The sequence below is a fragment of the Zootoca vivipara genome, chromosome 12 (assembly GCF_965207765.1).
Source record: "Zootoca vivipara chromosome 12, rZooViv2.hap1.1, whole genome shotgun sequence".
Classification (NCBI taxonomy): Eukaryota; Metazoa; Chordata; class Lepidosauria; order Squamata; family Lacertidae; genus Zootoca; species Zootoca vivipara.
Window position 1 is genome coordinate 42243471 of NC_142595.1, and position 15511 is coordinate 42258981.

Genomic DNA, 15511 nt, shown 5'->3' on the forward strand with positions numbered 1-15511 from the left:
TGGTTCACAAACACACACACAGCATCTGAAGAAGTGTGCATGCACACGAAAGCTCATACCAAAATAAAAACTTAGTTGGTCTTTAAGGTGCTACTGAAGGAATTTTTTTATTTTACTTCGACCCAGACCAACACGGCTACCTACCTGTAACACACACAGCACTCCACCATGGGAGAAGCCAGGATTTTTGTTCTGGAGGGGCCAGACTTTTGTTAGGGAGCAGAACCGACGTGATTGGTCAGTTAGTTAAGTATTTCTATTGTTCTAATTCATGGGGGGGGGAACTGCCCCCATTGCCCACCCCCCTTGGCTAGGCTCATGAGCTACCCCTCCACATTTATGCATTTACATGCATGTTTATTTTATTCAGGCTACTAACTGTGATTTATGTAAGTTAGTGAGCAGTGCCTGGCACTGGCCAAGTATTTAAAAAATGGATAGTGTAATTTGTGTGTCACCAAAAACAGGGCAACATCACACCAGAGTCACATTTTGGTCTGCCATCTTGATTCAAAATGGTGCCTGTCTTCCAAACATCAATGAAGACCCCCCACCCCACCCCACCCCAATGTTGGGAACCAATGGCAATGATATCGCCAGAGGTGGCTAAACTGGTGCCAAAAGGGGGGGCGAAGTCATGCCTAAGTTATATATTTTTTCCCTGCCATCTTGAATCAAAATAACACCCAGTCTCCAAACACTGATGCAGAACTCCAACAAAAAGATTGTCATGCCAAAGTTGGTGACAAGATCTCGAGAGGTGGCTGGACCTACGCCAGAAAACAGGCAAAGTCATGGCAAAGTTTTGTTTCAGTCCGACATCCTGCTTCAAAATGGTGGAACCTGAGGAACAATATCTTGAGACAAAATGGGCAAACCATTTCCCAACATATATAATACAATGTTAAGGTCTTTTGTGAAAATAGGCTGTTGGAAGAGACTACAGAAGCTTTGATGCTGTTGAGATGTGCTGCACTTGAACAGCACATTTCAAGTATCCAAAGTGCTTCATATACTTCATTCGAAGCCATCATTACAACTGACTGGCATTATGAGCCTCCGTATTGCATTCTGGTGTTCCCAGCGAGAGGTCACCTGGGACGAAAAAAATCATTTTTGCAAGCCACCTAAGATTTTCAAGAGTTTTCAAAATATCTGCAGGGCTGTCACTTGGAAGATGGAGCAAGCTTTTTTCCTCCTCCTCTGGTGGGTAGGACCTGAGCCAATGGCTTCAATTTCCAGGAAAGGAGATTCTGACTATACATCAGGAAGAACGTTCTGACAGTAAGAGCTGTTCAACAGTGAAACGGTCTCCCTCGGGAGGTTGTGAACTCTGCATCCTTAGAGGTTTTCAAGCAGAGGTTGAATGACCATCTGTCAGGGACACTTCAGTTGAGATTCCTGCATTGCAGGGGGTTGGACTAGATGACCCTCGGAGTCCCTTCCAACTCTACAGTTCTATGATGCTATGACTCTAGAACTCCTAAACAGCAGAAGTATATGGCGACAGACGTGAGTGAAATTCCTAAAGATCTTCTGAAGCGTGATATTGCCGTAGAAAGATCTGCAATATTGCTACATTTAAATGCATCATCTGCCTCACCCAAATACATATATGTAAAATCAGTGCTTTTTTTCTAAAAAAAGAAAAAATTGAGCTACTCTCATTTTGACTCAAGAAAATCACCATTTTATAGTTCAAATCGGGGGGGGGGGGAAATAAATACTGTAAATGGACAAAAGTACAAAGATTCAAAAAATGTTTAGGGGTATGCGTACCCCTGCACACACACACACCCGAAAAAAGCATCGTGTAAAACCATAGAATTGTAGCATTGGAAAGGACCCAAATGGCCATCTAGTCCAACCCCCGGCAAATTTCATTCCTCTTGAAACCGTAAATTTGTGGAACAGGACTCAATTTGCTGGCCCCTCAGGTCTGTCATACTATTTCCAATAGTACCCAGGCAGGTGTCTTCAGAAAACTCATGTGTCCTTAGCCACTAGCATTCTGTGGTACACTGCTTCTGAACATGGAGGGTCCACTTTGTTATAATGGTTAATAGTTAATAATAATGGAAAGTCTCCACCCCCTTCCTCGAAGCCCCACCCCTTCCTTGTGGTTGGTGGTGCCTGTTAAGACTGGTAGGGCAGAAGGAAGGGAGACCAGCAGTACGTAGATGCAGCCAACCAATGGCGGGCTGAGCCACCTCCTGATTGGTTGTAAGGAAGAAGGCAGGCCAACAGGGTCTGAGGTTGGTGGGGCAGTCTGCCACTCACCTTTATGGGGCAACTTCCACCACTCAAAGCACCCTAAACATTTCTCGGTGGCTGTCAGAACTGCCTGGGCCTTGAAAGACATGAATAGATTCGTGCCAAATGCACAGGATGGGTATTCTTCAAGGGTTCCCTGGCTCCAGCCTCCGCCCGAGGGCAGCCAAGGTGATTCCCTCGGCTGTAACCCAAGCTCTGGGGTGATCGTGCTCACCTCGGCCCGGGCTGCAAGCAGTCCCCAGCCTCAGCACCCTGCTCATCGGAGTAACCAGCAAAGCCAAAGATAGATCTGGTGGGGGTCAAAGAAGGACAAGTGGAGAGGAAAACCAGGAGACTGGACTGCTCCCAGCCGGGCCCTGGATTCTTCTGAGGCCCAGAGCCAGGAATAAATATGACACTGACTGCTGACATCTTCTATCAGATGCCTTTCAGAGAGAGAGAGAGAGAGAGAGAGAGAGAGAGAGAGAGAGAGAGAGAGAGAGGCTGCATAGCACACTATGCAGTTAAAGCACACACACACACCCTAAGAATCCTGGGAACTGCAGTGTGTTAATTCACAAGTCATAAAATCATAGAGTTGGAAGGGGTTCCCCAAGGGTCATCTAGTCCAACCTGCTGCACTGCAGGAACCACAACGAAAGAATCCTTATCCATCAAAGTGTGGCGCAATGAATAAAGGTGGGTTGTTGTTGGTTTTCTTAGTATGAGGGAACCCAGGCACCAGTGCCCACCCCCATCCTTATCTATTTGCTTACTTTATTTTATCCAAACCTTCCTCCAAAGAGATTAGGGTTTCCTCCATTTGCATTCCGTCTTCACAACAGCCCTGAGGGGTAGGTTTGGTTGGGGGGGCCAAGTAACCAGCCTAGGACTATAGCTGAGGGGGAGATGTGAGCCTGAGTCCAAAGGTGCTTCCAGACTGTCGCCATTTTCAAGTGTGATTCAGGTTGCGCTGTTAGAGCCAATTACCTCAGTTTCCCCACTGGCAATATATGTATCCACCACAGTGAATCTTACTGGGATAAACCGGCTGACGTGAAGGGTTGCAGATAAGGACGACTTGCACCTTAGTCCTGGATATCACCCAGCAGGAAAAACCGGTTGGTCTGGTCAGTAGGAGCCAAAGTCCAACTGTGGAGTCATTTTCTTGCCCTGCCATTCCTCCGCCCTTGGTGCTTGCTTCCAAACCCGAGGCTTAGGCTTGGAACCTGTCAAGAACCCCAATAACAAACAGGCCCTCTGAGCATGCACAGAGAGCCCTTGCTTTTATGCTAAGCGCTCCACGTTTCCAGAATTTCCCCCTTACGTTTTGAGGTTCTCTGTATAGCATTTGTTTAGAAAGCTGCTTTTCCTGTTCGAGGGAAGACATCTGACATATCGAGGCTATTAGTTGGACACTAGTTTTTAAATTACCGGCAATTTATATCTGTGGGGTGATGTGTTGCACGTGCCGTACATTGCTTTTTTAATAAAAAAAAAAAGGACACGCTTATGTCCCTTGAGCCTCTGGGGACAGAGTATTGTGGAAGCTGAGTTGAGGGAAGGAGATTTTATTTATGATACTGAACCCTGTGACTAGGCAAAAGGAATGTGGCTTCAGTGAGGAATGAGGAAGGCCAGGATTCCTGGCTTCTCTGCTATTTACCTCTCCGAAGTACCACGCAGCACAGTTTCTACCATGTTTCTGTGGTAAGGGGGGGGGGGGAATCCAGCCTCAACATTTGGCAGCCACCAAGATGAGGAAGGCTGTGGAAGACCATTCTGGCAAGGTATCACATACAGAGGTCCTTGGGCGCTTGTGGCATACGCTGTTAAAAGCTTTGCAAAGTCATCATATCTCACCAGTAGCTTGGCCTATATCTCAACATAAAAAAAGAAGTGCTGCACCAACAAGTACAAAATAACCCCTCTGCAGTGCCACAAATCCAACTCAATGGTGTAACATTGGGAAATGTTGATCACTTCTCCTACCTGGGTAGTTACACAAGGGCCGACATTGATGCTGAAATTGAATTGTTTCTAAATAAGTGTTTCCCCCAACCTCTAGTCATATATGTTGTTGGACTACAACAACTCCCATTCTCCCTGACCATTGGGCAAAGCTGTCTGGGGTGATGGGATTTGTAGTTAATCTGGGGACCCAGAGTTGCACAACGCTGCTCTAATTCATCTGTTCGTCAGGCTGAACAAACCCAATTCACAATTCAACACTTAAGTTCCTTTGCTATTTCTGAACACGTTCCAGTTTGCTAACATCCTTCTTAAATGATGGTGTCCACATCTAGACGCAGGACTCCATGTGAGGTCTGATCAAAACAGGATGGAGCAGCCCCATTACTTTTTGTGGGCCCGATACTTCCGCTGATGCATCCTGGAACTGCATTGGCCGCCTTCTTCTTTTTGGCAAACACATCACACAGTTGAGTCACGTTGCTTGAGCTTGTGGTCTGCTAAAACTCCTCAGGTCCTGTTCACGTGCACGCCTGCCAAGTCAGACTTCACCAATCTTGTACTCTGTGCCTCCAGTTCTTCCTGTCTAAATGCAGGAATTCATATTTATCTCTGCTGAAATTCAGGGTGGGGGTGGGAGGGGAGGGGAGGGGTGTTTTACTCTTGTCGCAGCTCCTCGTGGTGTCTGGGTCATCTCAAATCCTATTTCTGTCACAGGAACCCAGGAGCATATCTAACCGGGGCGTTTACATGACATTACTCATGCCCATTTATTTTAATGGGTCTGTTCTGAGTATGAGTATGCTGGATCCATAATAACTGATCTCCGGGGTTTCAGGACACTGAGATCCAGCGCCGAGGGCCTTCTGGTGGTTCCCTCACTGCAAGAAGCAAAGCTACAGGGAACCAGGCAGAGGGCCTTCTCGGTAGTGGCGCCCACCCTGTGGAACGCCCTCCCATCGGAGGTCAAGGAGATAAACAACTACCTGATATTTAGAAAACACCTAAAGGCCGCCCTGTTTAGGGAAGTTTTTAATCTGTGATATTTTTATGTATTTTGGTATTTGTTGGAAGCCGCCCAGAGTGGCCGGGAAAACCCAGCCAGATGGGTGGGGTATAAATAAATAAATAAATAATAATAATAATAATAATCAGGCAGGAAGTATTTCTCAGCCCTACCTGGAAACAGTCCAGGTATAGAACCTAACAAACAAACCCCTGTGTTGCAAACAATTATCAGTAATATCCAAGGCAACACGATGACCAAGTACAAAGATAAATGTCAATTATCAACTCTTTATGAAATCTATACAGAACAGTAAACGAAATGAATATTATAAAATATGGACTCTAAATACAGTGGTACCTCAGTTTGCGACCACAATCTGTTCCGCCGAGGCATTTGCTCGCCGAAGGCACACTTCTGTGTGTGCACGAAGCACCAATAGAGCACTTCTGCGCGCACACACACTGCGCAGATCGCTTCTGTGCATGCGCGAGCTGCACAGATTGCTTTTGCGCATCTGACGCCGCGGAACCTGGATGTAAACACTTCCAGGTCCGCGGCGTTCGCTCGCCGAAGCATTCGTAAACGGAGGTGGTCATAAACTGAGGTTCCGCTGTAGATTCTCTTCAAAACATAGAAGCAAATGAACATAAATCTTATAAGTCCCTGAAAGTCTCTGTAGGCTATGCAAGTCTTTGAATGAAGCAATATATCAGATTTTTATCTGGTGAAAACAAGCTGCAAAGCTTTGTTTTATGGCATCCAACACTGCCAAAGTGGGCTGCAAACAGTAGTTGTGAGCAGTGATTCCGGATAGTGCACACTCTTTCGTGAAATTCTTCTTCAGCACATCAGAAAGATATAGAAATTAACCCATCTATTATGCGAATGGATATGTATGCAAAAATCAATTGCTATGGAGCAGTGGTCATAAAATTATGTTGTCACAGCCATTTTACTACTACTACTACTACTACTACTACTACTATTCCATCCCAGTTTGGTGGCACCTGCAGGCTTGATGAGGTAAAGGTAAAGGGACCCCTGACCATTAGGTCCAGTCGTGACCGACTCTGGGGTTGCGGTGCTCATCTCGCATTATTGGCCGAGGGAGCCGGCGTATAGCTTCCAGGTCATGTGGCCAGCATGACAAAGCCACTTCTGGCAAACCAGAGCAGCACATGGAAACGCCGTTTACCTTCCCGCTGTAGCGGTACCTATTTATCTACTTGCATTTTGACGTGCTTTCGAACTGCTAGGTTGGCAGGAGCTGGGACCAAGCAACGGGAGCTCACCCCATCACAGGGATTCGAACCGCTGACCTTCTGATCAGCAAGCCCTAGGCTCAGTGGTTTGGCCCACAGCGCCACCTGGGTCCCACAGGCTTGATGAACTTCCCCTCTAATCCTCTGCCCAAGTCATTTCAGCACCTGCTAAAAGCATTCCTAAAAGCCTACACAGATTGCTTAGAAAGTTAGAGCAATTTTAACCCTCTTTTGTATTTTAATTTTCGAACGTTTTAAAATTGGGTTGTACATTTTTCTTGATTTTTACTGTTTTGAGGTTTGTTTGTTTTTGCAGTGTATAAATTTTATGAAATAATTAAATTCCAGGGTTCTATCTCAGGTGTCCCATAATCTGGTAGCAGATGATATGAAAGACAAACAGGACCTTAGGCCCCATCTGTACTACAGATTTAAAGCAGTATCATCCCACTTTAATCAGTCATGGCTTCCCCCCCCCCCAAAGTATCCTGGGAGCTGTACTTTGCTGAGGGTGCTAAGAGTTGTTAGGAGGTCCTCTATTCCCCTCACAGAGCTACAATTCCTTAACAATCAATCTCTCATTCCAGAGAACGCTGCAATTCAATCAGCACTCACCACCTGAGTTTGCTATGGCAGAAGAAGTAACAGTAAAAGGGAGGGTTTTCCAGATCCTCCAAGTGTCCCTATTTTCCAGGGACATCCCTGATTTAGAGAAGCCGTCCCAGTTTCTGATTTGATCCCGGAATGTCCCACTTTTCCTTAGGACATAGCTGTCAGCCTTCCCTTTTTTTGCTGGAAATTCCCTTATTCCAGCACCGTTTCCCGCTGCTATCCTGGATTGTTAGATATACAGTAGACTGTCCCCGGGACAGGTGAGGTTGCTGCTGATCCCTTATTTTCAAATCCGAAAGTTGACAGCTATGCCTTAGGATGTCCCTATTCTCATTGGAGAAATCTTGGAGGGTAGGGAGTTATCCGACCCCCAAGCCATCTGAAGGCAATCCTTGGGTTACAAATGCCTCAGGTTACAGACGCTTCAGGTTCCAGACTCCGCTAACCCAGAAATAGTACCTTGGTTTAAGAACTTTGCTTCAGGATGAGAACAGAAATCGTGCGGCGGCAGTGGGAGGCCCCATTAGCTAAAGTGTTACCTAAGGTTAAGAACAGTTTCAGGTTAAGAACGGACCCCCAGAACGAATTAAGTTCTTATCCTGAGGTACCACTTTATAGGGAAGGGTTTTTTATGTTTAATGTTTTATTGTGTTTTTATATATGTTAGAAGCTGCCTAGAATGGCTGGGGCAACCCAGAAAGATGTGTGGGGTATAAATAGCAAAATTATCATCATGGAGTGGGACCTCACTATTTTCATCAGAGAAATACAATATTAGGAACGGGGTGAGGGGCTGCCGGTTCTGCAGGCAGGCAAGGGGTAACATAACTGGGCTCCTGAGGCTCAAAGCACGCTTCCCCACAGGGGAGCCGCAGAAAGAATGTAGTTGGTCAAAGGAGCCATGGACTCAAAAAGGTTGAAAACCTCTGGCTTAGACTGAACTGCGTTGCATTTTTGTTTGGTCCTTGTTACTGGCTGTTTTGCTTTGCTTTTTAAAGACTTATTTATTAGCGCTTCCTCCAGGAACCTCAAAGTGGTTTCCCATCAGCCTCTGGCACTTACCAGCCTGTGGCTCCTCTAAGTGTTAACGCGTCAGCGGCATCGCATCCCCTCAGACCGTGCCCTCAGCGGCCCCTTTTTACTGTTTTATTGATTGTACTACGCTCTCAGATCTGCAGGAGCAATGCATTGTTATGGTGCCTTATGGCCTGGAGCCTGGGACAATATATTTCTCAGATCGTCATATGGAAGATGTGATCTACATATGCAGCAGATTCTGCATGTGAGGCCTGCTGGATCAGGCCCAAGCCCTACCTAGTCCAACATCTTGTTCTCACAGTGGCCAACCTGATGCCTATCGGAAGCGGGATCCATGGCCGTCTTAAGCGTATCTGGCGCCGTGGTTCGAAGATCCCTCTGGCACCCGCCCTGTTTTCCAGCGCGGCTGGCAGGTGGGCGCAGCGCGGCCGCCGCAGGCACAGCCATGCGGCGCCCCCCTGGCAACCCGGCGCCCTGCCGCCACCCAGCCTTGCCTTAGAGCCGGCCCTGGCGGGATCACAGCAGCACTCTCATCACCTGTGATTCCTGGCAACTGGTATTCAGCAGCAGGCTGGCAAAGAAGAGCATAGCTATTGTGACTAGTAGCCATGTTTTCAAAAGGAGAGAGATAGAGAATATTTGGGGTCATTTTTGGAAATCACACTCCTTTGCCCTGAAAGTGAGTAAAGAAGGTTGTGGGCACTTAATACTGACCGAAACTCACTTTGTGCATGCTCAGAGACATTTAATTTAAGCTGCTAAGACAGGTTGTCCCCTGGCTGAGTACAGTCGCACCTTGGATCTCAGATGGAATAATGATAATGATAATTTATTTGTACCCCGCCCATCCAGCTGGGTTTCCCCAGCCACTCTGGGTGGCCTCCAACAAACATTAAAATACATTAAAATGAGGGACTCTGGGGGGGTGGGGGAGGGGGGGACATAAACTCAACTACAAAATGGAACATCTTCAACTGCCTGCCTGCATGGGATACTCCTGTGGCAGGGGAGGGCCCATGGGAGGGGGGGTGGAAAGAAGGTGGAAAATTTGTTTATGAAAGTGTTTCTTTTATATATGTCTCTTTTTGTAATCTGTAAAATCAATAAAAATTATATTAAAAAATAAAATACATTAAAATGTCACAGATTAAACTTCCCTAAACAGGGCTGCCTTTAGGTGTTTTCTAAATGTCAGGTAGTTGTTTATCTCTTTGACCTCTGATTGGGGGGCGTTCCACAGGGCGGGCGCCACTACCGAGAATCCGTTCCAGAAGTCCATTCGACTTCCGAAAACATTAGAAAATCAAGACGATTGGCTGCAGGAGCTCAACCAGAAGCCGCGTCAGGCATTCGGCTTCCAAAAAACGTTCACAAACTGGAACACTCACTTCCAGATTTGCGGCGTTCGGGAGCCAAAGCGTTCGAGTCGCAAGGCATCCGAGAACCAAAGTACGACTGTACTGGTATTGAAAACCAGCTTCAGATCCTTCACTTTCCCTGGGCCACCAGGGTTGGTAAAGGCAAGAATTTGCCCCCTTCTCAGGGAGGAGGAGAGGGCTGGAGAGCCTGGCATTGCGCTTTGTGTAGACTGCAAGGGATTGGCTGTAGGCATGAGGATCACAGGTCCAGCGTCTTAGGATTTAGCCATTAATTAATCAAACATCTCCATCCCCCACCCACTGTGCTTCTGGGGCTGTGGGTAGGGCTCCCATATGTCCGTAATTTCCTGGATATAGCTTGGATTCATCTGTCGAAAATGGCAGCTGGGCAGAATTTTAGAAAAGCAGGGGGGGAATGTCCGGGAAACCCTGGGTGTATGGCAGTCCATATCAAAAGTTATCAGAAGTATTTATTTTTGGCAATTTGGTTTAAAACTTCGATTTTTGGGAGGAGATTTTGCAAAAAACTTTTGTTTCAGGATTTTCACTTCTTGAGATATTTTGCAAAAACCTTTGTTTCAGGATTTTCACTTTTTGAAATATTCAACTTAGCTGTGGGTGAAAAAGAAGTGGGTAGTAGCAGCAACTACCAGAGAGAAGACTCAACTGCCTACACTGCAGGGTTGTTGTGCAGCAGTTGGGAAAGGAAGGAGGTGTGAGAAGTTCTCCTGAGCATGCTTGCACACACTGCACCTTTGTCACAGTGACAAAGAGGATGGCCTGTGTAGAAGGAGGAAATTCATGTTTAATTTGCATGGCAAGCAACACCTGTTGAATCTTCCCTCTTCTGCACAACTATTAAACGTAAATTAGCAAACTTTTTCAGCAGGGGGCCAGTCCACTGTTCTTCAGACCTTGTGGGGGGCCGGACTATATTTTGGGGGGGAGAGAATGAATTCCTATGCCCCACAAATAACCCAGAGATGCATTTTAAATAAAAGGACACATTCTACTCATGCAAAAACACCAGGCAGGCCCCACAAATAACCAGAGATGCATTTTAAATAAAAGAACACATTCTACTCGTGTAAAAACATGCTGATTCCCAAACCGTCCGCAGGCTGGATTTAGAAGGCGATTGGGCCGCACCTGGCCCCCGGGCCTTAGTTTGGGGACCCTGGTTCAGATCATCAGCCATGCAAGAGGAAGAAAAGCAGGTGGAATGAGGAACAAAGCACCAGACTTTTAGGGTGGACGAAGGGTGTGAACGAAGAGCAGGATGTAATTCAGGACCAAAGATCATTAGATCTTTCCCAAGAAACCTGTTTGAACGCTGGGACATTCAGCCAAGGCGCATGTGATGATTTGCATGACCATGTGCTGACCAACATTTACCTTCCCACTGCCCATAAAGCACCTCAAGGCAAAAGAGATCAGGGTTTCTTCTGTGTAAAGGACTCAAGTCCAACAGGTGCAGCTTGTAATACAAGTTGCCACTTGCTGGCACTATTTAAAAGTGCGGGGTGACTGGTTCCAGTAATAACTGGTTCCAGGAGATTTTAAGTTAGGGAAAAAATATTATCTAAAATCTGCATCGACTACAGTCTACTTCCGTAAGCAGTGGGATTGTTTCCAGATCTTTTAATTGTGTTATTGTTTGCTTGTTTGCTACTCTAGGCTATTTCATTACATTCAAGACCAAGTCCTAAAACAGCTGCTCGGAATAAAGCCCAGATTTGCTCAAGACACACAAAAAATCTACTTTGTGTAATTTTAAACAGTATCGGTCCAGTACACCTGAAGGAGCATCTCCACCCCCATCATTCTGCCCAGACACTGAGGTCCAGTACCGAGGGCCTTCTGGCAGTTCCCTCACTGCGAGAAGGGAAGTTGCAGGGAACCAGGCAGAGGGCTTCTCGGTAGTGGCGCCCGCCCTGTGGAATGCCCTCCCACCAGATGTCAAAGAGAAAAACAACTACCAGATTTTTAGAAGACATCTGAAGGCAGCCCTGTTTAGGGAAGCCTTTAATGTTTAACATGACTATTGTATTTTAATATTTTGTTGGAAGCCACCCAGAGTGGCTGGGGAAACCCAGCTAGATGGGCGGGGTATAAATAAATAAATTAATAAATTAATAAATAAATAAATATTACTATTATTATTATTATTATTATTAACAGCCAACTTTGAATCTCATCAAACTGTCTCAGCCTGAGATACCTCACCTGGAAAATAGGGTTTATAATTGGGGTGATCAGTGAAATTTTGGGGAAGGTGGAGGAACTATTGTTCAGCACTCGTAAAGCTTTTGGGACAACTGCCAGTCACACACAAGGTGCTCCCCCCCCCCCATGACAACATAGCAACAAACTATCACCCCCCTCCCACATTACTGGGGTACCCAGTAAATTTTTTAAAAAGGCAATTTAAAAACGGAAACACCTGATGGCAGCAAACAATTGCAATATTTAAATGATGTGTTTGTAATATTAACACACACACACTCAGTTCAGAAGCACCCACATTCTTCCCCCATCACCCTCCTGTTATTTTGCTATCTCCCTTGTGTCACTGCCTAGATTGTAAGCCCCTTGCGGGCAGGGACCTCCTCTCTCATTCTCTGCAAATAATAATGATACAACACAGGGGCAGGGGACCCTATAACCCTACAGTCATTGCTAGATTCCAGTTCACAACAGACCCAGCTAGAAGAGCCATTGGCCGGATCCAGCAGTCTCTTCTTGTGCCCTTATGTAATTGCAGCCTGCTGCAGGCTGTTTGCATCTTTTATTGACTGAAGAATCCTATTATACATGTTGATGCTGCTCCATGCACAACAACTTTAACCTCATTTCCCCGCCCTTCCTTGTGCCAACAACAACAAGCGCCTCTGCTCATTCCTACCTTGCAAGGCTGTGGCAAGGATCAGCAGATAGCTGCAATTAAAAAACCGGCCTCATTACTTGTAAGAGGCATAGTAATGAGCTTCGGTGACACAGCACTCGCAATGGGCACTGAGCAGCCTTATGAAACGTGATGTTTCCAACATATAGACAAACGACTACACCTCCCAAAGTAGAAAGAAGAAAGTAGAGAGAGGAAAAGGAGGGAAATAGCCCTGCAACAAAAAGAGCGGAGAGTGGGGGGGGGGGACAGAGAGAGGAGGTTCCGGGTGCGTCTGCATGATTTTTCCCGTAGGGGGGGGGGGCAATGCAAAACATTAAAGTGGGGAAAAGCAGGCTACTTTCTCACATTCACACAAATTGTGGAAAAATAGTGGCTGTACACGGGGCTGGATATAGGTTTGATGAGGCCCCAAGCTATTATTATTATTATTATTATTATTTAACATTTATACCCCACCAAACTGGCTGGGTTTCCCGAGCCACTCTGGGCGGCTTCCAACAAATAAAAAAATACATTAAAATATCACAGATTAAAAACTTCCCTAAACAGGAGTGCCTTTAGGTGTTTTCTAAAATGTCAGGTAGTTGTTTATCTCCTTGACCTTGACCTCCAATGGCTCCTTGACTACCGAGAAGGCTACCGCTTTATATGTCCAGCTGTCCTTTGTCAACAACAAATTGCCGCTCTTTTTTGTGTTGAATATATATTTTGTATGGTAATTTATGGACCGAATAGGTATCGAAAGCCATTGGCACATAACAACAAATGTATTTTATCAAAGTTTTTTTTCTTTAAATTTTTGGGGCCCCAAAGACAGTGGGGCCCTAAGCTATAGCTTGTTTAGCTTATACGTAAACCCGGCACTGTATTGGTTTGTTACATAAAATCGGTTTGATCTAGATATATAATAGCGCGTGTGCATTCTGCCTCATTTTTTGAGGTTCTGCAAATGCTACAACTTTAGTATTCTCTCTCTCTGTGTGTGGGGGGGGGGAATCTGAGGTTTATCGTTGCGGGGGTGGGGATTGCAAGGACACACTGCTCTGTAGGAGCCCAACTCTTAGGGGGTGAGGTCCCTTTGCCTCCCTCCTCCCCAATAAAGTATTTAATTGCCTCAAAGTTGATGGGCACTGCCATTCAAATAGTGTGCGTGTGCTGCGCCTTGTGGTCGATTACGCGGGGTGGGGCTTACCTTGTCGCCCCCCAATACGTTATACAAGTGAGCACCGCTGCAGTGCTCAGATTTTTCTGAGAAGGAGCCAATCGACAGGTGCTTCTCCCTTGCTTAAAACCCATCTTTTCTTCCTAGTGGGAAGATGCAGGTACTAGAGAGAGAAAGAGGGAGGGACTGATGATGGAGAGATGGAGAGATGCTGGAGCCTGCCCCCCCCTCTCCCTCCTTCCCTCCCTTCTCCATCCGGCCCCTCCAAAGCGAAAGTCCGTCCCCCAGCGGTGGTGTCGCCGTGACGACCGCGCCGTGGCCCCGCCTTCCCGCTCGCCTCGCATCCTGGCTCCCTCCTGCCGTGGTCCGGTGCCAGGGCGTCCGTCCAGCCGCCCGCCGGTCCCATCCATCCATCCCTCCATCCTTTCCCCCCATCCTTTCCTCCCTGCCCAGGGCCCCGGGCTCCGGCCGCGGGGACAGCTCCCAGGCTGGAAGAAGGGCAGCCTGGAAGGGGGGTACGGCCATGGAGGAGGGGGCCTCGAGCCGGGCTGCCCCGGAGGAGGACGAGGCTGCCGCCGCCGCCGCCCCCAACCCCTTCGTCCACGAGCTGCAGTTGACCCGCCTGCAGAAAGTCAAGGTGAGCTGCGGCGGCGGCGGCGGGCGAGGGAGGCTCCCCTCACCCAACGCGCGTATTTCCGACGGGGCGGGCGGAGCGCAAGGGCGCGCCCGGGGAAAGGGAACAGCAGGGAGATGTTGCTGGACGTCGTGGGGGGGGAGATATATGGGGCCGCGGTGGTCGGTCGGTTCTCTCTGGAAATCTGGGGTGCCGTCTAGGAAAGAACGGTCTCCTGTTGGGGAAAGGGTTGCTGTGTGGGGTGTTTGTGTTTTCCCCTACGGGGGTCGAAGATGTGGGGTTTTCTCTGAAGTGGCCTTGCTCGGCTGTGGGTCTCCTGGAAGTGAAGGGCGCTTGGAGGGGAGGCCCATGGGCCATCCGAGGGGGCGGGGAAGCGTTTTGGTGGAGTTTTAGTGGTCTTGGCAGGGTTGTTGTTTTAAGACTGCGGGAGATCTGTTCGTGCCTCTGTGGGCTGTCCTGTAGGAACTGCAGCGCATATGGGGGCTGGTGCGATTTCTGTAGGGTTTTCTTGATGGGTCTCGCAGGAAGTCTTCCTCCCCCCTCCCCCAGTTAGCTTTTGATTTTATTTTATGGAGCTTGACATCTTTTTGGGGGGGGGTGATTCTGGAGTTGGGATGCCCTTAGTGGAGCGAGGGGGGGCACGATCAGGGGGGTACTATAGGGTTTAAAGGTGATGGCCAGTTGTATAAAAGGGTTTAGTGCAGTCGGCAAGGCATTTCTGGGTGGGGGGGGGGATGTGTCAGCGTGTGTGTGCAATGTTTGCCTCCCAGTTTTTTGCAGTTTTGGAGGTTCCAGCAAGGAGTTTACTTTCAGCTGTGTGTGACACTGGGACCCATAGATTGCCGGGGTGTTTTTTTTTTTAAAAAAAAGGGGGGGGGCTACTATAGGCCAATCATGATGATGGATGGGATTCCTCGAGGGACTGGAGTTTTAGCAGGGTGAGACAGCATGGAAGGGGTGTCCCTTATAAGAGGGGCCATACCGGGTCTATGGGACTGGAATAGGTCTAGAAGAAGCACTGAGGGGGTCCAGAAGATCCTAGGGATTCCTCACCAGCAGGATCTCTGCAGAACCTCTAAGCTGTTGGACAGGCACTGTTTGTTTCAGAGAGGTGGCGGCAGATTCGGGAGTGCTTTATAGGGTCAGGAAAGGGCAAGGGCTTCGTGGGGGCCGCTGCAGTGCATTGTGGGTGATTATGCAGTCCTTAGCGAGCCACAAGGTTGCTGTAGGGTCTGCCCCCTTTCCCCAAACAAGCAGGACAAGTTTTACACATGCAAAAAAGA

The 15511-nt window shown here is 47.6% G+C and overlaps 1 protein-coding gene and 1 long non-coding RNA gene across 2 annotated transcripts in view; one reads left to right on the forward strand and one right to left on the reverse strand.

Moving 5' to 3' along the window:
• Window positions 1–3808: 3808 nt before the first annotated feature.
• Window positions 3809–5707, reverse strand: LOC148684033 (uncharacterized). The gene is made up of 2 exons (XR_015946585.1): window positions 5591–5707; window positions 3809–4810 (listed from the first exon to the last, which is right to left on the reverse strand). It is a non-coding gene; the product is annotated as an uncharacterized LOC148684033 (long non-coding RNA).
• An 8065-nt stretch (window positions 5708–13772) lies between these two features.
• Window positions 13773–15511, forward strand: part of LPCAT4 (lysophosphatidylcholine acyltransferase 4) — a 34293-nt gene continuing 32554 nt past the window's right edge. The window contains exon 1 of the mRNA XM_035136217.3: window positions 13773–14231. Coding sequence (XP_034992108.3) covers window positions 13803–14231 — 429 coding nt within the window. The 5' untranslated portion in view covers window positions 13773–13802. The remainder of the gene's footprint in view (window positions 14232–15511) is intronic.